The 24,076-nt window shown below is 36.4% G+C and overlaps 1 protein-coding gene across 6 annotated transcripts in view; it reads left to right on the plus strand.

Moving 5' to 3' along the window:
• DAAM1 (dishevelled associated activator of morphogenesis 1) overlaps nt 1-22,309 on the plus strand; it is a 232,987-nt gene extending 210,678 nt beyond the window's left edge. For all 6 annotated transcript variants that reach the window (XM_007472963.3, XM_056810827.1, XM_007472959.3 and 3 more), the window contains 6 exons: nt 125-293; nt 6,027-6,134; nt 8,135-8,195; nt 11,509-11,640; nt 18,596-18,766; nt 19,695-22,309. In XM_007472963.3, the coding sequence (XP_007473025.1) occupies nt 125-293; nt 6,027-6,134; nt 8,135-8,195; nt 11,509-11,640; nt 18,596-18,766; nt 19,695-19,904 (851 nt within the window). In that variant the 3' untranslated portion in view covers nt 19,905-22,309. The remainder of the gene's footprint in view (nt 1-124; nt 294-6,026; nt 6,135-8,134; nt 8,196-11,508; nt 11,641-18,595; nt 18,767-19,694) is intronic.
• The last annotated feature ends 1,767 nt before the right edge of the window (nt 22,310-24,076 follow it).

Raw genomic sequence — 24,076 nt, forward strand, 5'->3', positions numbered from 1 at the left:
TTAAAAATGCCCCAAAATAGTCAATAATAGTCTAGATTGAAAACAAAACAAAAAACAACCTTTGGTTGTTTATATGGACAATGAGAGAGCACTGAAACTACATAGTTTGTATTTTGTTTTTAAGCTATTCGAATTGGTTCAGAGGAGGTGCTGAAAAGCACGGCTTTGCGGCAATTGTTAGAAGTAGTCCTGGCATTTGGAAATTACATGAATAAAGGCCAGAGAGGCAATGCATTTGGATTCAAGCTCTCCAGCCTCAATAAGATCGCTGATACAAAATCTAGCATTGACAAGTAAGTACTTTCTGACATTTTGTTCAAGGTTTTTTACCATCATACCCTTTTTTGGTCATCCTCCTCCTCCATGATCCTATATTCTTTTCCTTTTATCACCAACATTTTTTTCCGTCTGGCTTTTCTTCACCCTTTAACCTAATTGTTATTTTCCAAGCTTACTACTTTCTCTAAACTCATCTGTTCATATGGTTTTAATTACCACTTACAAGCAGATGATTCCCAACTCTCAATCTATAGCCATGACATCTCTCATCTTATATTTAGTTCAATATCACTAGCTCTGAGTCAGTTCTACAGAGACATTTTTAAACTCTATGTGACAGAAACTGAGCTTCCCACCTAAATGTGTCCCCCTTACTACTACCACCTCTCAACAATTCCCAGTTCCTAATTTTACACGATTCCTTTTTTTTTTCCAGGAGCAAAGCCCTTGACTCCTTCCTATGCTTAATCTCTCCCTACCTTTTACCCCCAGTTTACCACTAAATTAAACACATTGCTTTCAGTTTTACAACTTGTTTATGGTTACCACATTGATATAGATTTTCTTGACATTGTGTATGAGTTTCTACAAAGAATCCTTGCCTTCTGGCTCTTAATTCTCTATTCTTCCTGTTTTATGTAGAATATTCTCTCCTGAAATACTCTTTTCATTATTTTATTTTCTTGTTCTCAAAGATCTTCAGTCACTCTCTGTTGCCTAATTTCTCCAAAACAAATTCTCCCTGGTGTTTCAGGCTTAACACTAACTCACACATCCTTCTGACACATTCACTGTGTCTTCAGAATCTGCTTACGACTGCCACAGACCCATAATGAGTTTGAGTTTTCCCCAGTCCAGAATATCACTCATCATTCCTTCCCTGGTTGCAAACCCTGACTCAAAACTCACTTCCCTCAGGAAAACTTCATTTTCACTTGACCATGCTCTTGGCATCCTCTCAGCCCTTATGAACAATGCCTATACTATATTACTTTAATTATTGTGTAGAAATTCTCCCCCTCTGCCCCCAATGAGCATGTTATTTAACCTCAACTGGGTTTGTGAGATGCTTTAGGACTGGGTCCATGGCTTCACCTTTCTTATATCTCCCTTCCTCTTCCTTCTGCCATAGGACTCTAATGATACTCGGCACTCTTTTGACAATCTATAAATTTTGGTTTAGGAGTCTTGCCCAAGTGCAGGAACTTCAGTGAAGCACATTCATTTATCTCTCCCCTCATGGAGTTAGTAACCAACTATTCTCATAAAAATATTTGGCAATCTCATTGACATCAATTAATGAGTCTCTCTGTGGCATGATGGATGTTAATAATTATGATAATGGAACTGGGACATTTGACTAGTCTTTTAACCTACATTTGATGAACTCCTTTTGCTTATATCTAGTCATAAAGGCAGCAGCTGGTGATTATTCTTTTGAAGCCATATATGTACATGTGAATATATATGAAGGACAGACATTTCTTAAAAATAAAATTGATCACTTCCTACTATCATACAAAGTCCCTAATAGTTCCCATTTGGAGCTGATAGTTTAATTCTTCTATCATATGATGGAGAAGCTTGTTTTTAGAATCTTGAGAGGTTGACCTCTAGGATTGAATAGGAAACTAATATACTGCTAACTCCTGGGATTTAAAAAAATTTTAAACAATATTCAAATATTTTATTACATAATCTTTTCATGATACCATCAGGAGTAACAGAAAACATGTGAAAAGTCCTTTCCTGGTGGTTGTGTTCTTGATAAATACTTATTGGTAGGATATCTATATACTATATTTACAGTATACTATTATAGGAGATTTCATTTTCTACATAGTACAGTGGAAGGAGCACTGAGTTTGGAATACAAAGACCTCTGAGTTCTAAGCCCAACTCTGCTACTCAACCTCTATGTCTTTTGATGAGTCATTTAACCTCTGTAGGCCTCAGTTTCCTCATCTGAAAAATGAAGTTGAAAGAAATTGCTTCCAGAGCCCTTCCAGCTCAGTGATCCATCTGCCACCTCCAGTCCTTTGAACAAACTATTCTCTGTGCCTGAAATGCACTACCTCTTCACTTCTGCCTATCATAAGCCCTAGCTTCCTGAAAGGCTCATCTACAAAAGTAGGGCTACCTTCCACATGCCCCTAGTTGTTGGTACTTTCTTCCTTTTTAAATTATTGTGTATATATTTATCTGCAGATAAAAATATATATACATATATATATAATATATATCATATCTCAATAGAATTGTATAGTTGTAAGTGACCTTAAGAATAGGGATTAAGATTTGGTGTTTTGTCTTTGTTTCCCCAAATCCTAGTGAAGTTCCTTGAATATGGTAAATAAGTGTTTATTAGAATAGACTATATCCAACAATTCATTATAAAATTTTCTGAATCATTGATTCTTTACTAATAAAGGATTTTTAAATTATTTTTTCTAAAAACCTGAACAGCTACTTTCTATGAGCTGATTGCTATAAATGCCATCATTCTTTATTGTGGGCCTTAAAAGAATCTATAAGGAAAGGGTACCATGTGGTATTTCAATGGAAAGAAACAGAAAAATTAACATGGGTATGTTGGCTCCAGTGGCTTTTCTACAGAAAAGAAAAGGTTCTTTTCAATTTTGGGGTTAGCAAATCTCTGAAATAACTGATATATAATGCATTTTACAAATTAGTATGCAGTTTATTATCCCAAGTCCCTTGTATTTTAAGTCATAATGTAGAATGAATAGCATTATACTTCAGACAAGCAGGCTCCTATTACATACACCAGGATTTGAAGAATGTTTTTAATGTCTAACAGGTAATGGTCATTTGACTGATTCTAGATCCCCTGAGCTAGAATTGTTCTTTGATACCCCCAAACTTCAAGGTGATTTTTAGTTTGTCAAAATCAGTATAGTAGCATCTACATTTAATTAAAAAGTTCATTTTTGTTTTTAAAAATAATGAGTTCCACATAGACTTACTCTTAACGCACTTTTGATGGTCATATCTCTGCCTTTGTAACTGTGACTTTGTAATTCTTTGGTGACAAGGATATATTATGCTTTGTATTTCTAGTGTCTTGTACCTAATAGATTTTTGTCATCATTCAGTCTTTTCAATCATGTCCAACTCTTTTTGACCCCATTTGGAACTTTCTAGGCAAAGATACTGGAGTTGTTTGCCATTTTTCTTCTCCAGCTCATTTACAGCGGAGGCAAATACGTGTGAGTGACTCGTCCTGGGTCACAGAACTAGTAAGTGTCTGAGGTCAGATTTGAACCCAGGAGGATGCATTTTCTTGACACCTAAGTGGCCTGAGCTAGTGGATGCCAAGTGCTTATTGAATTAAACAGACTTGTGAGAAACACAGTCTCTCTTCCAAATTAGACTTGGTTTTAAGATATTTGCACTCTTCTCCATGTGCTCTAATGGCATGGAGTATACGACCGTCAACTCCAGTAGCTGGAAATCTTTCCAGAAGAGACAGTTGCTATATATCTTAGTAACCATCTCAGGATCATCCCAGATCACTGCATTGCTGAGAGTAGCCAAGTTTTCACAGTTGGCCATTGTCCAATATTGCTGATAACTCACTTTTATGCAGTGGCATCCATTCCATGCTATCTTTCCTTAGTTTAGGGGGCCCATTCCTTTATTCCATAAATTTGTAATAAGGATCTTCTACTTATAAAGTAGGATAACAGGGTGTGAAGAATAGGCAGTCTGGAGAGATGGAAGTTTTGAGGAAAATGAAAAGGAAAATTAGATGGGTTTTCTCTCTCCCCTCAGTGAAGTAGCAGTCTGGGAGGGCAAATTAATACATATGTACCAGTGATTGTAATATATAGTATGATATGCACATAGCAGAAAGATGAAATATGGTGCTGTGAGATGTCAAGGTGAGACTAAAGCAAGATTTATGTAGTATTTGCTTGCTTAAAATATTCTGTTAAAACAAATCTTTATGTTTTGCTCTTTTTGTGGCCTCCTAAAGTTTATGATAGAGGTAGGAGTCAGTACTCAGTGGATATAGTCACTGTGCTGTGTGAAAGAAAGCTTTGAAAAGAATCAGGTTACCAGGCAACTTAACTAAAGCATGCCCTTATTCCGTTCTTTGTACATTTATGGCAATCTGTTGTTCACTTTTCTTCTGTTGCCAGTCTTCAAGAATCAATGTTTAGATGGATGAGCCTATATTTGTATAGAAATTGAAGTGAATAAGTAGGCCACATTTTATGTAATCAAGGTTTATAGACATATACCCCTCCTTCATCAAAAATTGTGATGAAAATATGTAAAGTAACTATTTACTCCATTCCTTTTTGTTATTAGCAAATGTGTTTGGGCTTTGAAATAAGAAAATTCAAATTAAATCCAAAGTGCTTTACTAGGTGCCTATCTGGCCAGGGGAGCCAAGTGTCTCATACATATTAATTATCCTTTGCTGATCTGTTTTGCTCTGATTATTGGGACTCCTCCCAAAAAAAGTGGAGTGAAGAAAGGCTGGGGCAGTCAGAATTACAGGATCAAGCAGTCATCATATAATCACACTCTGGCTTCTAGCATAAATCAGAATACATTCCATCTGAGCTGGTTGTTATAAAAAGGAGAGAGGGAGGGAGGAGAGAGAGAGAGAGAGAGAGAGAGAGAGAGAGAGAGAGAGAGAGAGAGAGAGAACCCTTATAATAATAAAGTCATTGGCATTTATTTAGCACTTCAATTTTCAGTGTAAAATTTTCATTTTACATCTCATTTAGACCTCAAAACACCGTGATAGACTGTGAATATTATCCCATTATACAGTTAAGAAAACTGAAGCTTAGAGATGTCAAGATTTGCTCATGATCACCCAGTAGTATCTAAACATCTGCCCACCACTACCATTGTGCAACTAACTGACTGGTGCTAGTTGTCATTCAAACAGGCGCACAGATGAATTACAACTAAAGTGAAATTTAATGTATAGTTAAATTCTTACAGCACTATAAAGTGCCTGACCTAGCATATCATCTTTTTAATATGCATAAGCTTTATAGAATCATGGATTTAAAGTCAGCAGACACCCCAGAGGCTACTCAATCTAACTCCATCATCATATAGATGAGGCAACTGAGGCAAACAGGGTTAAGTGACTTGCCCAGCATCACACCCCTAGTAAGTGTCTGAGGTGGGATTTGAACACACAATCCAGTAACCTATCCACTAGGCTGTGTTACTTCTCAAGCTGTTAGTATGGAAGATGCTTACATATCCAATTGAAATGTCTTGGAGCTGAAAAACGAGTTCAGGAATTATTTGAACCACGTCACAGAGTTTCCATGACATTACATATACAGTGTTATAACCAGAGCTCCCTTTGTGACATCCTGCCTTTCTCATCAACCCTGCTCAGACAACACAAGAAGTTTATTGGATAGAGAAGCATAATTGTGCACATTATAAAACAGTAGAATTAAATAAAATTTTTCAATTCAAAAAATAAAAAATGAGTGGAATTTATAGAGTTCTTAAAACCTCTAAAAGCTTAAAACTGCGCATGACTTTTGTGACACCCCATCTAAAGTGGTTTTTTAGTATGTATTTATGTTATATATAAAATAAATATATATATTGTATTTACACAAAATATGAAATATATAGAATATTATGTTCATATGTGATCTATTAAAGATAGTTAAATTATGTGAAGTCAAAGGTGCTTATCGATCATTCCTAACACTTTCTCCTTGTTCTAATTCTAGGAACATTACCCTATTGCACTATCTCATAACTATTGTGGAAAAGAAATATCCCAAGGTACTCAATCTGAATGAGGAATTACGTGATATTCCACAAGCAGCAAAAGTGAAGTAAGTGCCAGGCTCATTCAGCAGGAGTGGTATGACTGTTTTTCTCTAGTTTTGCACACCACTTGTAAAATATTTACACTCTCAGCAATCACTGGCTTTGCCTATTGAAGTCCCTCCTATTTGCTTTCCTGAGGCCATTTTGTAAACATTGACTAAGCTGTGCCCCTTCTGCTCAAATAGGCTTGATGGTTTTGAGACTTTTATATTTGGCACTCATACAATGTAGCACAAATTACTCTGTTTGGCACCGTGTAGCTGCTAAGTCTGCTGCATGGAAAAGGAGGTCAAGACATGCCTCAGAGGAGATAGGACATTATGGAAAAATAAAGCAGACCTATGCATCCTCCTACAGAAGTGCATCAGAGGTTAAGTAAATAGAGGGTCTATGTTTAAGGTTAGTTTTTTATGACCATCCATGCCTCCCTGTAAACCAACACAAACTCTAGAGATAAGTAGCAATAAAACTGAAAAAAGAAAAGATAGAAGGGCATATACACTGAAGAAAAACAACTTTTATAGCAAAGAGTTTCAGAAAATTCACAGAATTGGCTATTCTTTATTTTCTTCCTTGAAACCTTCATCTTTTGCTTTAGGGCTTTTTTATTTACTTCTGTATATAATATAGCTATAATTTATTATACTTCTATATTAAATTGTCACCATGTGTTTATCTCCTTTACAAGTGAGCTATAATTTTTGACATACTGAGTAAAATAATTTTCTTCTCTGAGTGTGTAATATTTGGGCAGCTTGGTGATGAAGTGGATAGAGCATTGGGCTCTACCCAAATTTAAATCTGGTCTTAGACATTTATTAGCAGTGTGACCCCAAACCCCCACTCCCCAGGCAAGTTACTTAACTCTGCTTACCTCAATTTCTTCATCTGTAAAATTAGCTGGAGAAAGCAAACCACTCCAATATCTCTGCCAAGAAAACTCTAACCAGGAAACAGAGTAGCATGTGACTGAAAAATGATAGAACAAGAAATAAAATGTTTTTGGGGGGGTTGTCTAAATCTTTGATATCATTGATGTAGAGAACTCCTAAGCAAGGAAATTCTTTACCAAAGCCAGTCTATATACCTTTTCTATAACTTGTAGTCATAGAGAGTCACCTGGGGGAGCATACAGAAGTTTCAACTTTTGTAGAGTTTTATAGTCAATATTTGTAACAGAATTTGGCTTCAAGACTGGCTCTCTGTTAAGTAATGTTTTTATTGTAGTTTATTTTTTTTTGTTACATTAAAATCCCCAGGTATCTCTCTCCTTCCCTATCTCCCCCATGCTAAAAAAGGCATCAATTCACAAAATAAAGTATATAAAAGCTGTATTTTGTGTTTCTATTTATCAAGTAATTATTATCAGGTAATGTTTTTAAATGTAAAACAGCAAAAAATGGAATAGAGACATGAAAAAAGCAAACTTGTGGATAAATTATTTAGTATGTAATATACTAAAAACTCTAATCCTGGTGACTCAAAAACAGTAGGCAAGAGGTCCAAAAAAATTGGTTTATATACAAAACTTATGAAAATTCTGTGGATTTCACTTTAGTTGTGATTTAAAATAGTAGCATTTATAATTCTTGAACAGTAGCAATATTCAAGCTTTGGGGGTACAGAATATAAATGACCCATTTTGCCTAGATATGTGAAGAGGACCAGATGTGGTCATGGTTGTCATTAAGTATGGAGTGGCTTGCATAAATTAGTCTTTTGCCTCCCTTTTAGATATAATATGGATAGGGATTATGTCTAATACATGATTTTTTAATCCAAAAGTATTCCTGCTGGTTGTTAAAATATATATATATATATCAAAAATGGTTTAAGAAGAGCAAATATTGAGTTACTTCCAGACTTTATTTGATTGCCAGTGGTTTTTCTGAAAAAATAAATCTTAAAACAGAAGGAAATTAAGAAAAGTAAACTGAAAAGGCTGAACATTGAATGTTATTGTTTATGAATGTATTCCATACTAAAGTATTGCTATTTAAAACAGCCTGACTGAGCTGGACAAAGAAATAAACACCTTGAGGAGTGGTTTGAAAGCTGTGGAAGCCGTGAGTATTTCTTGGTTAGATTCCTAAGCCATTTTCTATTTGGGGTTCTATTCCTTTTTATCTGGCAATGAAATAAAGGGTATATGTTTAAGGGCAGGTGGTGGCTGAGAGCCAGACCTAGAGATGGGAGAAAGAAATGTGACCTCAGATACTTCCTATTTGTGGGACCCTGAGCAAGTCACTTAACCCCAGATTGTTTAGCCCTAACCACTTTTCTGCCTTGGAACCCATACTTAGTACCCATTCTAAGATAGAAAGTATGGATTTTTTTTTAAAGAGTACATTTATATAGAAGGACTGGAGGGTGAGTCAGAGCAAGCTTTTTGCAAAGCAGTGTGGAATTGTGGAAAGAAATCTGGAACGAAACTGTGGCCTGAGATCTAATTGGATTTCTCTTCAATTCCTATTACTTAAAATACAAATGTTAAAATTTGTTTTTGTATGTAGTTGGAAAAAACCCACTAAATATATTTTTAAAATAAAAATTAAAAATATAGGAATTAGAAGGCAAAAGAAATCACTTCAGTCTGGAGATCTTAGGAAAGGATAAAACCATGCTATTTAAAATAGGTTAGCTTTTTGAAGATGCTTATCTAATTAAGAAAGACAGCATGTGGTATCATGGATAAAGAACTGACCTCAGAACCAAGAGGACCTGGATCCAAGTCTCACTTCTGATACAGACTGATTTTGTGACCTTGGATAAATTGTTTAACTTCTCAGGGATCTAGGTAATACTCCAGAACATGCCAAAAAAAAAAAAAGTTGACCTACATTGGTAAAGGAAGTTCCTGTTGGGGAGCTCCCCACACTGATTAAATCACAGCACCAGTCCTTCTCCCTATCATCTAATTATAAATAAAATGCCACAATAAACTTTTTGTTTATTTTCTTATAACATTAGGGGAATGTGTTGAAAGGAGAAAGGGGAGATTGTATGGATAACCCCCAAATTATCTTTATTTTTTGTTCAATTAAGTAACAAAAGGTGATGATCTCATTTGGTGAAATATTTTTCTTTTGGCCCCAGTAGCCACAGGCATCATGGAATGAGCACATAAGGCATTTCTGTAATTTCTTCTAGGTCATTCTGTAGAAGGGTCAGTTTGGAGATCATCTTGCTTTTATGGCCCTGTTCTGTTGCAATTTCATCTCTGTTTTAGTGAAAGGCTTTCATGGGAATAGTACTGAAGTAAACTAAAACCCTAAAGTCTGTGTAAGAACAGTACATTCTGTCCTTTGCATCTGAGCTGCTGATTCAATGTGGCCTATAAAGGAGATGAAAGAAGTTTTGATGAAATAAATTCCTTATCCAAACTCTAATGATGAAATCTAATTAGAACCATTTTTTGTCCCCTGGGACTCTTCTAGCTTGTCATAATGCAATGTGGCTTAAAATGTAGAGTCCCAAACTCAGCATCAGGAGGCATCTAATAATTACTAACTACAAGACCACAGACATGCCTCTTTACCATAGTTTTCTCCCCTTCCCCCTTTTATAAAATGGAAATATTACTTTAACTCTAGGGCTGCCACTCTTATTTACTGTGTTACCTAGCTACCCCAGTACCAACTTTTCTGCTTTGCTAAAATATTTGGTAGATGGGGCTGAAATAAATGGCCAGAATTAGGATTATCAATGAATTTTTGTTCATTTGTCTTCTGCCCTTAGCCCCAGAGAGAAAGAGGATGATTTAGTGGATAGATGACTGGCCTCAAAGTCAGGAAGTCTTAGATTTGAATCTTCTGACACATAATTGACTTTATGACTTTGGGCAGTTTACTTAACCTCTCAGACAACTCTAAAAATGGGAGGTGAAGAGTAGTTGTGAAAAATTATCGATGTAGGGAAAAAAAAAAGATTCCTGCTTAGTGTTCGTTCTCTCTCTCTCTCTCTCTCTCTCTCTCTCTCTCTCTCTCTCTCTCTCTCTCTCTCTCTCTCTCTCTCTCTCTCTCTCCCTCTCTCCCCCCCCCTTTCTCTCTCATAATTAAGAGTTAACTATTCAAAAAGATGTATAGAATATATTTATTAAAAAATGGGGGGAAATTTAGTACCTATAGAAAAGTGAGTAAGGAGTCTAGGATTCCTAGAGGGTAGCTAGATGGCACAATTTAATAAATAGAGTGGCCAGCTTGGAGTCAGGAGGATCTGAATTCAAATCTAGTTTTAGATACATATTACCTGTGTAACTCTGGAAAAGTCACTTAGCCCCTGTTAAAACTAAAGTTCTTTATCTATAAAATGAGACAGAAGGAAACCACCATTGCTCATTTTGGGTTATTGTTGGTGTTTGGTTTGGTTTTTGCCAAGAAACCCTCAAAATGGGATCATGACAAGTCAGACACAACTGAACAACATGATTGCTAAGAACAGGCAACTAGTCACCAAAAGTTTAACAATTCATTTGCCAAGTCTTAAAGATATAATCCTATTGTTTTGCATCACTTCCTGAGCAAACTGACTTGAGTGAAGGAGAATAGGAGGGGGATGAATAATAGCCTATAATTGTGATGGACTCCTTTTGTAATAGTAAGATGGAATTCTTTTTGTTATAAGTAAGGGTGGGTGTAGGGGAAAATATGCTGTGGCAACACCTATATGAACTAAAATGAGAAGAACAGGAAGGTCATTGTTCACTGTAAAGCAATATTGTAATTATCAATCATGAAAGACTTGGCTACTCTGATCAATACAATGATCCAAGACAATAAAAAAGATTCATGATGGAAAAATTGCTATCCACCTCTAGAGAGAGAGCCAAGGAACTGCATACAAATTGAAATCTAATTTTCTCACTTTAAAAAAATATGGCTAATATAGAAATATAATTGCTATATTTTTTGCCTCAGGGGTAAAGGGGAGAATGGAAGGGAAGGAACTTAGAACTAAACATTTAAAAAAGAAAGTCCTGTTGAAAATAATGAAGTGTTTAATTAAAAAGAGAGATGAAATTAAGGGAACAATCATCTAAGATGATTAGAATGTAGAGATTACATTAAGGGGAAATAGTATGAAATAAAGCTACAGAGATGCTTTGTAGCTTGACTGCAGAAAGCCTTAAATGCCAGGCCAAACAGTTTGTATTGTATCTTCTAAGCAGCAAGAAAGCACTAAAGGTTTTTAGTAGGGAGAAGACACAGCAATACCTATGAAAGTATTAGGAGCAGAATATAAAAGTATCTGGGTTTGAGAAGGTGGGGAAGAGTGTGAGAGTGAATAAATGGTCATGGACAGGCTTCCTTAAATTTGGGCTATAAAAGAGTTATGTGTCTTTGAAGACTAACATTGAGAACAAACTTATATGTATTTAAGGAATTGGAGTACCAGAAATCTCAGCTGTCTCAGCCTGGAGACAAGTTCGTCTCTGTCGTCAGCCAGTTCATCGCTGTAGCCAGCTTCAGTTTTTCTGATGTTGAAGACCTTCTAACTGAAGCTAAAGAACTGGTAAGTCCCACCCAGCATGATCTCCTTTTCTGTAATGAGATGTGAAGAGATTCTCAACCTTGATTCTGTTGACAAATATCTAAGCAGGGAACAAGAATATGATCCAAACACCCTGAGGCAGGAAGGAAAGTACCAATTGACTCTTTTCCCTAATTCAGTAGATTTATACAACATTGATTGGTTTCATTTTCAGACATGAAGTCAGGAATTAGAGGAAAGAACTTCGCTGACATAAAAAAAAAAGTGTGCACATTGAAAGCTCTAAGTCACTTAAAACAGCCTTAATGCTTTGACCATTTCTCCCTCAGTTACTTTAGAGCAGGTGCTTTTAACCAGAGGTCTCTAAACTTGTTTTTTTTTTTATATCTTCATAACTATATTTCAATATAATTGTTAACAATACTAATGGAAAAAATATATATACATACATGTATATATGCATGTGTGTATGAAATTTATCAGTTTAAATTTGAAAGAGCTTTATAAATATTATCTTGTTTGATCCTCACAACAATTCCAAGAAATTGGTACCACTATTATTATCCCCATTTTACAGAAGAAAAAAACTAAAGCAAAATAAATAAAATAAATGTCTGAAACAGGTTTTGGACTTAGATCTTCCTAACTCCAATATTGCTCATGTTTACATAGCATTTTGTTTCATAATTCACAGAAGTGTTTTGAATTATTTTGTTTAGTTTGAAATAAATAATGAAATAACTTGAGAAATAGCTGAACAATCCTGATTAATTTTCATTTATGTAATTGATTTCTATAGAACTTTTCCTCCAAAGCACTTTAAATGAATCTCAATGAGAATCCTCAGATCCCCAAAGGGCCCCCTGTTGACTTCTACCAAGATTATCTCAGCCTCACCTCATTCATCTTAGCTGTTATGATTTTGATGCAGACAAAGATAAGAAAACTGAAGAGAGAAGTGATTTAGTTGAGGAGCTTAGGAGACAACTTAAAGAAGCCAATAGAAAGTTAAAAGAGAAAAAAAATCAATGACATCTAAGATATCCACCCCTCAATACTCCTAAGTCATCATCCCTGCTGACACAGCTTCTCTCCCTTCCCAATCTTGACCTTATAGTTAACCCGTTCAACTCCTCTCTGTCTTCTATTCTCAAATCCTTTGATCCTTTGTCCTTCTTATGCTCACATCTTGCCAAATCCCAAATCTGGGTCATTCCAACCATATTCTCTCCCTACTTTTACTCACATTTTGTTGAAAGGAACTAGGGGAAATTACAAAAACTCATAATGGTATGAATTTATAATATTTAATCTCAACTGAACCCTCAATACTAGGCAATTATTGTACTCCTTTCTAACTAATTCTCTTTCTCACTCCCTATTGTCTTCTCTTTTTTCTACTCAAGCTTCCCATACCATGCTCTTCTCTCACCCTTTCAGCTAAGAATCTAGCCTTATACTTTGCTGAGAAAATACAGACTTCTCACCATAGGCTCTCTTTTACCTTTTTCTACATTTCAAAACTGTTTGGCATCATCCTCCATTCCTTTTTCACATACTCCTGATTCTGATAAAGAGATAACTCTTCTTGAAAGGCCAAGCCCTCCATCAGTATAGTCAGTCCCATCCTCTCCTATCTTCTCTAGCAAATTGTCCTCACTGAATCTTCATCAATTTGAAGAGAAAAAATAAAAAAGACTCCATTGAAACTAATTTTGAATCTCTATCTAATGATTCTCTCTCTGCTGTTTTCAAGCATGGAGAAACTTCCTATTCTTAAAAAAATCTGCCATCCCCTTGAATCCCCTAGAGTAATCTCTTCTCCTTTCCTTAGCCAAACTCCAGGAAACCCTCCCAAACTGGGGAGAAGAGGGAGGGAAAGTCTTTAACTCACATCAGTCAATTAGCATCTATTATGGTTTACTATTTCCCAAGAACTGCTTAGGGTAGAAGTACAAGCACAGGGATTCTTTCTACATCTCGACTTTCTATATCATGGTTTCAAAGTATCGAGGGTGAGCATAAGAAATAAAATGGGAAAAGGGGTGAGGGGGGGAGGTTTCAGCAGCCACAGACAGCTCACAAAAGCCAGTAGACAACATCTAGAAACTCAGAAATACATGAAATGAGGGGAAACAAGTGGCTCAGGGGATAGAATACTAGGCCTAGAGATGGGAGATTCTAGGGTCAAATCTGTCCTTAGCCACTTCCTAGCTGTGTGACTCTTGGCAAGTCACTTAACCCCCATTGCCTAGCCCTTTCTGCTCTTTTTCTTTGGAACCAACACACAGTATTGATTCCAAGACGAAAGGTAAGTTTTTTTTTAATGAATAAAATATATGGGTAATATTATAAAATAATATATTTTATCTTTTCTTATCATAAATATGCATAACTTATTTTTTTGAATTAAAATAAGTAAAAAGTTAAAATTTGCAAAAAGAATGTGAAAACCAGTAGATTATATACAAAGGCTAAAAATGTTCACATTGACCTACATATAGGTTTTGACCAATTACTTAACCCAAACTGTACTTTAAGGTGCTTCAAACACCCCATAAAAGAAAAGAAAAAATTCAGACTTCTTCTCTGGTAGGAAGGGAGGGCTAAAAAATTTTAGGAAGACTTTCCAGATAGCAGAAAGAAAGACAAGAAGTTTGTATTCTAATCAGGGAAGAAGACACAGAAAAGGAAGCTGAAAAAAAAGATTTAAAGGTACCTGGGCAGGAGATGGGAGTATGGGGTGGGTTGGCAGACCAGGATAGTAATGGAAGTCTAGAGTGCCATCTGGATAGGAACAAGCTGCACCTGGCCTGAGCATTCTCCTTAAGAGTAGGGTCTAGAAAGAGCCATCCAGTCAGATAAAGAGAAACCACAGAGACCAAGGATACTTCTGATGTGTGGATTTTAGTTTTGAAGAGCTGGAGAATGATAGGGAAAACCTAGAACACATCCTGGAGAGGAATGTGAAGGTATATGTGATAATAATCACTTCTTATTGAATTATGTCAGTTGTACAAGGTCTCAACTATCATTGGATTCATTCTTTTTTCTTTTTTTTTTCATTTTATTGATTAATTAAGGAAAATTTTCCATGGTTACATGATTCATTTTCTTTCTCTTCCTCCTCCCAACTCCCTCCATTGGGTTCATTCTTAAAGCTTTTTCAGATTGGTGTAGAACCTTCCAGAACTTTATCGCCGTGGGCAGATCCAGAGTTGTCTTCATACCATGATGTGGAATCAGAGTAGATATTAATAGAGAAGGAAGATAATACTCATATTAGGGCCTGGTGAACTAGAGTACGGTTATCTATGGTTAATATTCATGATAATTCATCATAATTTTAATAAGATACGAAAATACTAACAATTCAAAGAGTCAAAGGTTTTAGACCTGGAAGAAAGACACAAAGACCCAAAGAGTAAAGAGAATTGCCCCAGTGGTAATGGCAGAGCAGGGACTGGAATCTAGGTCTTCAGATTAAGTCCAGTCCTAAACCCCAACACTATACTCTTATCACATGACTGCTGTGGACACCAGCTGGCTAAATATCATCTATTGACCCCTCCAATGCAGTTTGAAATTACCTGATGTCAGCATCCATGCTTGCAGCTTCGAGTTCTATTGTATATCCCCCACAAGGGCTGTGTGTACCAATGCCAACTTAGCATGTCCAACTGATTCTTGCTTGCTTTGGAGTACAATAAAAAAGCAACTATACTGGAGGCAATGGTATAGTTAATCTTTAAAGAAATAACACCAAATCCACAGGACCAGCTTTTGAATACAATGGGTGTGTGAGTTTGGGTTTGGACCCAATTTTCCTCAATATTCTGTATCTGAAACATACATATATTTGCCAAAAGTGGGATTAAGAGGTTATTTAGGACCATCAGAAGTTCCTAATACTGTAATGATTGTCATAGATTGCCTGTTGCAAATCCTGGTCCTTATTTGAACTTTAGGAAGTAGAAATCTGGGTTTCATGTGTGAGCAAAGGCATTTCTCTCTGGGGGTTTTTTTCTTTCTTTTTTTATTCTGGTGATGGTTTTAAAAATAGAATTCATTTCTTAATTTTTTTTTAAAAATTATTTAGTCAATTTAGAACATTATTCCTTGGTTACAAGAATCATATTCTTTCCCTCCCTCCCCTCCCCCACCCCTTCCCATAGCCAATGCGCAATTCCACTGGATTTTACATGTGTCCTTGATCAGAACCTATTTCCATGCTGTTGATGTTTGCACTGGGATGATCATTTAGTCTATATCACCAATCATATCCCCTTCAACCCATGTAATCAAGCAGTTGTTTTTCTTCAGTGTTTCTGCTCCCACAGTTTTTCCCCTGAATGTGGATAGTATTCTTTCTTGTAGATCCCTCCGGGTTCAGGATCACTGCATTGCCACTAATGGAGAAGTCCATTACCTTCGATTGTACCACAGTGTATCAGTCTCTGTGTACAATGTTCTCCTGGCTCTGCTCCTTTCACTCTGCATAAATTCCTGGAGGTTGTTCCAGTTCACATGGAATTACCCAGTTCATTATTCCTTTGAGCACAATAGTATTCAATCACCAACATATAACACAATTTGTTCAGCCATTCCCCAATTGAAGGGCATCCCCTCATTTTCCAATTTTTGGCCACCACAAAGAGCACAGCCATGAACATTCTTGTCTTTGGGGTACAAGCCCAGCAGTGCTATGGCTGGATCAAAGGGCAGACAGTCGTTTATTGCCCTTTGGGCATAGTTCCAAATTGCCCTCCAGAATGGTTGGATCAATTCACAACTCCATTAGCAGTGCATTAATGTCCTAACTTTGCTACATCCCCTCCAGCATTCATTACTTTCCTCATGTCTTTATTTTTAAATTTAATTCATTTCCAAATATGATATATATAGATGACTGACTCCCTTCCCAGGGCATCATCCTTCATAAGATGAAAAAATTTTAAGAAAGAACGAAAAAAAGTAGCTGACAGCATATATAATTATTCTTATTCTCTATCTTCTGCAACAGAGGAAGATACATTAACTCAACTTTTTTCAAAGGCCAAGTTTCTGTTTTCTAATTAAATGACTCTTCTATAGCATTTAATGCTGAACACTTTCTGCTCTTGACTATTCTGTCCTCAGATTTTCATGACACTTTTCTCCCTTGGTTTCCCTCCTATTTGACTAATTGCTCTTTCTCAGTTTCTTATTGGATCTTCAGTCAGTTGTGCCCACTAACTGTGGTGGTCCCCCAAGACTTTGTCCTGGGCCATCTTCTCTTTTCTCTATATATTCTATTACTTGATCTCATTGGTCCCCATTGGTTCAATTTTCATCTCCATATATATTCACCGATCTGTAGAACTGATCTTAGTTTCTTTCCTTTAATACAGTTATCATCAAAGATTGCCTGTTAGACATTTTCAAATGTCTCACAGACATCTCCGGCAAAACTTCTTTTCTCTCCTCCAGGAACATTATTTAGCCTTTCCAACTTCCCAGTTATAGTCAGAGGTTGTCACTGGTATTGACACTGCAAAAGTCTAGAATGGAAGTTTTTCTAAACTGCAACTATTCTAGTAGATGAATGATACTGTAACCAATTCTCTCTTTTTTTTCTCATTTGAATAGGTCCAACAAATGCATTAACTATAAGACTATCATTTTGTGATTAGGGAAAAAAACTAAAGAGAACTGAGTTTCCTTAGTTTCCCATATTGAGCCATATAATGATAGCAAATAATATTACAAACTCCTTCTAAGAATTTCACTGACCTTTGCTGTTTTTGCTATGGCCATCTAGGTGGCATAGTGGATAGAGCACTGAGTCTGGAGTCAGGAATATCTGAGTTCAAATATGGCCTCAGACCCTGAGTAATTCACTTACTCTGTTTACCTCAGTTTTCTCAATTATAAAATGGGGTTCATAATAGCACCCGTCTTTCAGAGTTGTTGCTAAGATCAAATGAGATATTTGTTTGTTGTTTGGTTTTTGGGGAAAAAAAAGTTTTTAGCACTGTGGTTAGCATAGGATAGACTATATAAACTCTTATTCCCTTTCCTATTTGTTTATGATACATTAGTGTTCTGTCCCACCCTATTTTGCTTCCTTATTTTATATTTAGATAATAACCCAATGAGTTAACCAATTAAGTTAAACATCATTGAATTGAATAATCAATATTCAACTGAAATAGAGATATAAGGGGTAGCTGGGTGGCTCAGTGGATTGAGAGCCAGGCCTAGAGACAGGAAGTCCTGGGTTCAAATATGACCTCAGACATTTCCCAGCTGTGTGACCCTGGGCAAGTCACTTAACCCCCATTGCCTAGCCCTTACCACTCTTCTGCCTTGGAGCCAATACATAGTATTGATTCTGGGACAGAAGGTAAGGATTTTCATAAAAACAAACAAATAAATAAAATTGAAAATGAAAAAAAAGAGATAAAAACGGTCTAAAAAATGTTAGCCAGAAATTAACAAATGTCTATTAAGTCCTTACTAAGCTACCAATTGGGGGAGGGGGCTAGATAGTGCAGTAGATTGAGTCATACAAGCTATAGGACCCTAGTAAAGTTAATTAACCCCTATTTGCCTCAGTTTTTTGTGTATAAAAAGTAAGGGCATACTGGAGAAGGAAATAGCAAGCCACTCCAGAGTCAGATTCCATGAAGAAGGCTACTAATGCTAGAAGCTTGGAGTTTGAATGATGAAAAAGGGCGTACTCCACCACTCCTCCAAATACAAACCAAGAACAGGAGTAAAATGTACAGAAATGACAGAACATGAGTGAGAGTCTAAATGTTAGAGTTATGACCAACACATTTTTCAGAAGTTTGAAATTGTAGTCCCTTCATTCATCAGATTGATTGGGCGGAAAGGCTTGTGAAGACTCTCCTTAAGTTCATTCCTCCCTGGGGTATTGTTGTTTGGTTTATCTTGCCACCTTCCCTAATGCTTTAATCCTCCCTCCCTGCAGTTTACAAAGGCAGTGAAGCACTTTGGGGAAGAAGCAGGCAAAATACAGCCCGATGAGTTCTTTGGGATCTTTGACCAGTTTCTTCAAGCTGTCTCAGAAGCAAAACAAGAGAATGAAAATATGAGGAAAAGGAAGGAGGAAGAAGAGCGCCGAGCTCGTATGGAAGCACAGGTAAGAGGAGTTTTCTGTTCTGTCTCCCTCTCCTTCATCACTTACACCAGATCACCTTACGGTATGGCCTTGGAGACCTTAAAACAAAACAGTGCTATAACCTGGAAAAAGCTAATGGAAAATATGCAGGGAGGATTCCAAGATCTTTGCTTTGAAAAAGCTACTTCATTGGGTAGCATTTGATGTCCATATATGACTCAACCTTTCATCTTAAAAGAAAAAAAGGTTACTGGGTTTTGTCCAATTAGTAATTTTTAAAAATTACTTCTGTTCTGAGACAGTTCTCTGAGGCTTAGAGGAGTACTAAAAGGTTTTCCTTAAATCCTATTGATGAGACCCAACTCACACATAGAATGGGAAGGAATTTACTAGACTTCTCATAAGTCCTTGTGTGTATCACTAACTCCTTTTTCCTAGCCTAGACACAGTTAGCAGCAATGGCTGTCCACAGCTGATGCATCTAATACCTCGAAAGATTTTGTTTATTCTCGTCTCCATTAAAAACAGAAAACATTAGCTGCACAGCACAGTGGTTAAAACAACATACCTAGATTGGAGGAGGACTTGGACTCAAATTTGACCTCAAGACATTTCCTAGCTGTGTGACCCTGGTCAAGTCACTTAAACCTGTTTGTCTAGCCCTTGCTGTTCTTCTGTCTGAGACAAGAAGATAAGAGTTAAGAAAAAAAGACAAGAAATCAGAAAACATAATTTATTTAATCATACCCTTTGAAATACTATTTTTTTTTAGAGGGTAATTAGGTGGCATAGTGCTGATCCTAGAGTCAAGAAGATCCAAGTTCTACTTCAGCCTCAAATATTTTATTAATTGTTTCACTGTGGGCAAATCAATATTTATAAAGTGTTCAATGCAGTGCCTGGCCCACATTAGGTGCTTAATAAATACTTATTTTCTTCCTTTTCACAGCTCAAAGAACAGCGTGAAAAAGAACGCAAAGCTAGAAAGACAAAAGAGAACTGTGAAGAAGGAGGAGAGTTTGATGACCTTGTTTCAGCTCTCCGCTCAGGCGAAGTTTTTGACAAAGACCTTTCTAAACTGAAACGAAATCGCAAGCGCATTACCAACCCGGTGACGGACAGCAGCCGTGAGAGACCAGTCACAAAGCTCAATTTCTAATTTTCCTTTTACGTTTTTTGGAAAGCTCATTAGCAGTCTTTTGAAGTGGCTAGAACTTTTCATTACACTGCCTTGTAATCCAATGTTGGCTGTCCTTTTTTCCCCATCTGAATGAAAGTATGTATGTATGTAATATATGTATGTATGATGTATAAAATGTACAAAGTCGTCTTCATCGTGGGTATGGCTGGAGGCAAGTATGTGTGTGGCCTGTGTACTTTAAGTACATTCACATCGAGTGTAGCTTTCTTTTCTTTCTCAAATGCTGGTGACTGTTCAGAAGCACAACATTGTCTACTGAGAAAAATGACAGAGACATTCCTTATAGTTTAAAAAGAAAGAAAAGTATTAAGAATCATTTTGTAGTTTCCACATTTGATATTCTTTGAAAGTCTTCACACTAGTATAACTAGTGCTGAAGAATCTAGATTTAAAAGGGTTTTGGACAATTTGATGCTGGGACATCTTCCCAGGTGACTGCGAGGACCAGTCTTCTGCATCCAGACAGAGTCTGTGTGGGGATACAGTCTCTTTGTTAGGAACAATAAGGTTTGTTAGGAATGCCTTGCACACAACTGAATCGTGTAGACCGTCAAGTGGAAAACGTTTTTGTTTTTGTTTTTTTAATATTCAAAACTTGAATATCATCATCTATGCCCCTGTGCTGGTTCCTTTGAGTTCTACAACGTGATGATTCCTTTAAATTGTTTTTGAAAACAATTAATTTTCTCTAACTGCAGCCTATGCTCTTGTTGAAGAATGAGGTCACCAAAACATGCTTATTGCTACAACGACACATAAATACATTTAAACGTTTCCTACCCCCAAACAGAAATTTTCTACCCGAGACCGGAAAAGAGGAATTCTCTGAAGGGACAGAGATCCTAAAGTTGCTTTCTTTTGCTTTGTTGTATATTCCATGTTATATTCAGGGGATGAACTGCATCCTCTGTAAATGTAGGTCAGAACTGAAAGACCTGTTTAACCAATGCACAAAATGTCAACATTGCTGACCGAGATGCCAAGACCTATTTGTCTCTGTGTTCATTTGAAGTGGTTTGCTGTTTTATGTTGTCATTTTGAATTCTTTGTAAGTAAAGCTACCTGTACAATTTCAGTCCAAAAAAGTAAACCTCTCAGGGAGAAATGAATAAAAACAAAGAAAATTGGAAAATAAAAAAAAATGGATGCTCACCATTAATGTAGCAACCCTTAATATCCTTAAGTTATGCATTATATGAGGACTGTTACTACTTTTTTGTTTTATTTATTTGTCTGGGGCGGGGCGGTGGTTAAATTTTGTTGTTTTTCCATCAGTACTGCTATGGTTGGTTTTCCTGTGGAGAGAGTAATTTGTCCTGTTGCACTAAATTTTCTTGGTTCCTAAATTTTCTCACATGTACTGTATAGCAAACGTGCTGTTTAAAAATAATTCGCATAGACAGTGAGGTATCTGTGCTGTGTGAAAGCTGTGAAAATTTGAGAGGTATCAAGAGCTGTGGTTTATACATGTTTTCCTTATTGCAACTTAGCAATTTTCTACACACTGTAAGTAAAACTCAGACTAGGGTATAAAACAGTAATAAATACCAAGCAGAGACTGAGCATACCCACATCCCTAGTTTCCAAAAGTCTGCAAACATACTTATTTAAAGGTGCAACTCAAAAACTTTGCTTAAAGATTTGGGGGGCAGAAGGTTGGGGATTGGGAGGGCATGCATTTTTAGATGGTTTTGTCTTTTCTTTAACTAAAGTGCCTCTATTTATATTTTTTATTTATGACAGAAGCAATTTGGTCTGACCAGTTTGAGGAAACTAGCATTTTAAAATGGCCTGTGTATGAATTAACAGCTTAAGAAATAGATACGTGTCGATAGAATCAAGTTGGGGAAATGTGTATAAATAATGTTGAAAGGAGCGGGTTTGGTGGTACTTTGTTCCTCTTGCCATTTAGAGCATTCTCTTTTTAGGGTGACCATCTTGTTGGGCAGAATTTGCCATTTCTCTTATGGTTTCTTCCCCAGAAGTCTGTGTGCAGGTAATTTCTTGTGCCATTGTAGAAAGGCTCCCTTTAGATTGGTGCTGGTGAAAGTAGCCACTTTTCTTTCTCAAGTAAGTACTTTAAAGATTTTATTAATGCCAAAAAAGGAAGAGCATAATTTGTAAACTTAAGTATATGTCATTGTGTGTGTATTAAAGATTTTTAATTAATGCCAAAAAATAAAGAATGTAATAATTTGTAAACTGAAATGTCATTAGTCTTTTAAGCTTAGTAGTCGGAACAATTGTCATAGGTGCAAGGCTGTTGTTAGTGCAGCAAGCAACAAATGATGGATATGTTATGAGATTGTACATTTTTTTAAATGGCAAAATACAATAAAGAAATGACTTCCATTGGTTTTACATATATGCTTTTCATGAGTTATTTTTTTAAAATACCAACCTGCTGTCACTGTGAACCTCAGATTTTAATGCTTGCAAACTCATTACTAACTCAATTTTGCAGCCAAGTATGGTCATTTTAATTCATACAGAAAGAACCCAATGGTTCACAGTATTCAGTTGTGGCGGCATTCAGTAATATTTTGTTTTAAGATGCTAGTAGATTTATCATTTCCTTTCATCTTATAAAGTGTTCTCCCAGAGTAAATGATTTGCTTGAGACTTAGAAAAGAATTTTTTTTTGCTATAATCTGGGAAACTTAAATAGATTTTTAATTTGGGGGCGGGGGGAAGGGAGAATCCTAATATTAAAATTGTTTAAGCAATGTATTACAGCAAGTAGAATTTCACCCTGATGGAATTTCTAAATAGACATAAATTGGATCAATTTTCCCTGAAAATTCTGAAGTTCCCCAGTAAGTCTTTGCTTCCATTATCTGCTAGCCTCCCTAGCTCATAGCCAAGCTAAAAACAATTATCTTCGTGGTAGCTGAGGCACAGATCTTGCCCTGGCTGCTGAAGTAGGGAAAGGGGAAAAGTGGTAACAGAGAGCAAATGCTTAAGAAGCAGAACAATTAAGGTGTTTGTTCACTGCAATGCCCCATACAGTGCTTCTCCTATTGTGAGCCAATTGTGTATGCTCCTCTTCTCCTCTTTAGAAACTGAGTTTAAGAAATTGATACATTGAAGGGAGGGGGGTACTTTGTTGCTGATCAGAAAGACTCAGGAAAGGGTTTCTTTTTAAAGTAAGCTGCTCGTGGGAGGAGGTAAAGGAGAGGGCAGCTAGGAGACTGGATTAAGAGCCAGATCCAGAGAGAAGTATTGGGTTCAAATTTGGCCTCAGACACTTCCTAGCTGTGTGACCCTGGGCAAGTCACTTAACTCCATTGCCTAGCTCTTACCACTTTTCTGCTTTGGAACTAATACACAGTATTGATTCTAAGATGAAAGGAAAGGGTTTGTTTGTTTTTTTTGTAAGGGTTTAAAAAAATAAAGTGAGCTGCTGATGAATTTGATCAAATGATCTTCAAGAAGATACATTTAAAAATATAGGGATAAGAGTTTACAATTGGTTTTCCATTTGTCACAGATAGGTTGTGTAATGATGTATGTTGTGGATATATATTTTTTCTCTTCTCTCTTAAACACATATATTACAGAAGTAACACCATTTCCACCTTCTCTCAAAGTCTATTCAAAGATGAAAGGAAGATGGAAATAATCTGATAGAAATAAGAAAATGACTTAAGAAGCTCCCTGCAATAAAATCACTTTTCCTAGTCTTTTTTGTTCCTGGACCTTTTCTTCAACAAATAATAGTAAAGCAATGTTCTTATGGATTCCAGTGTTTGCAAAACAAATATTTCTTGGCATCCTATGAATTATGTGTCTGGTATTGGTAGTCATCAGTGGTCCTAAGAAACCTAGTTATAAAGCAGTTTTATTTTTAAATCCTTACCTTCCATCTTGGAATCAATACTAAGGCAGAAGAGTGGTAAAGGCTAGGCAATGGGAATTAAGTGACTTGCCCAGGGTCACACAGCTAGGAAGTGTCTGGGGTCAGATTTGAACCCAGGACCTACTGTCTCTAGGCCTGGCTCTCAATCCCCCCACTGCCACCCAGCTACCCCTTAGTGCAATTTTTAAAATCTTTTTTTGCATTTTCAAGTTCTCATATGCATCCTGATTGATTTCACACCCTTCATATCTGTATTTGTGCCTATTTAAAC

The sequence above is a fragment of the Monodelphis domestica genome, chromosome 1 (assembly GCF_027887165.1).
Source record: "Monodelphis domestica isolate mMonDom1 chromosome 1, mMonDom1.pri, whole genome shotgun sequence".
Lineage (NCBI taxonomy): Eukaryota > Metazoa > Chordata > Mammalia > Didelphimorphia > Didelphidae > Monodelphis > Monodelphis domestica.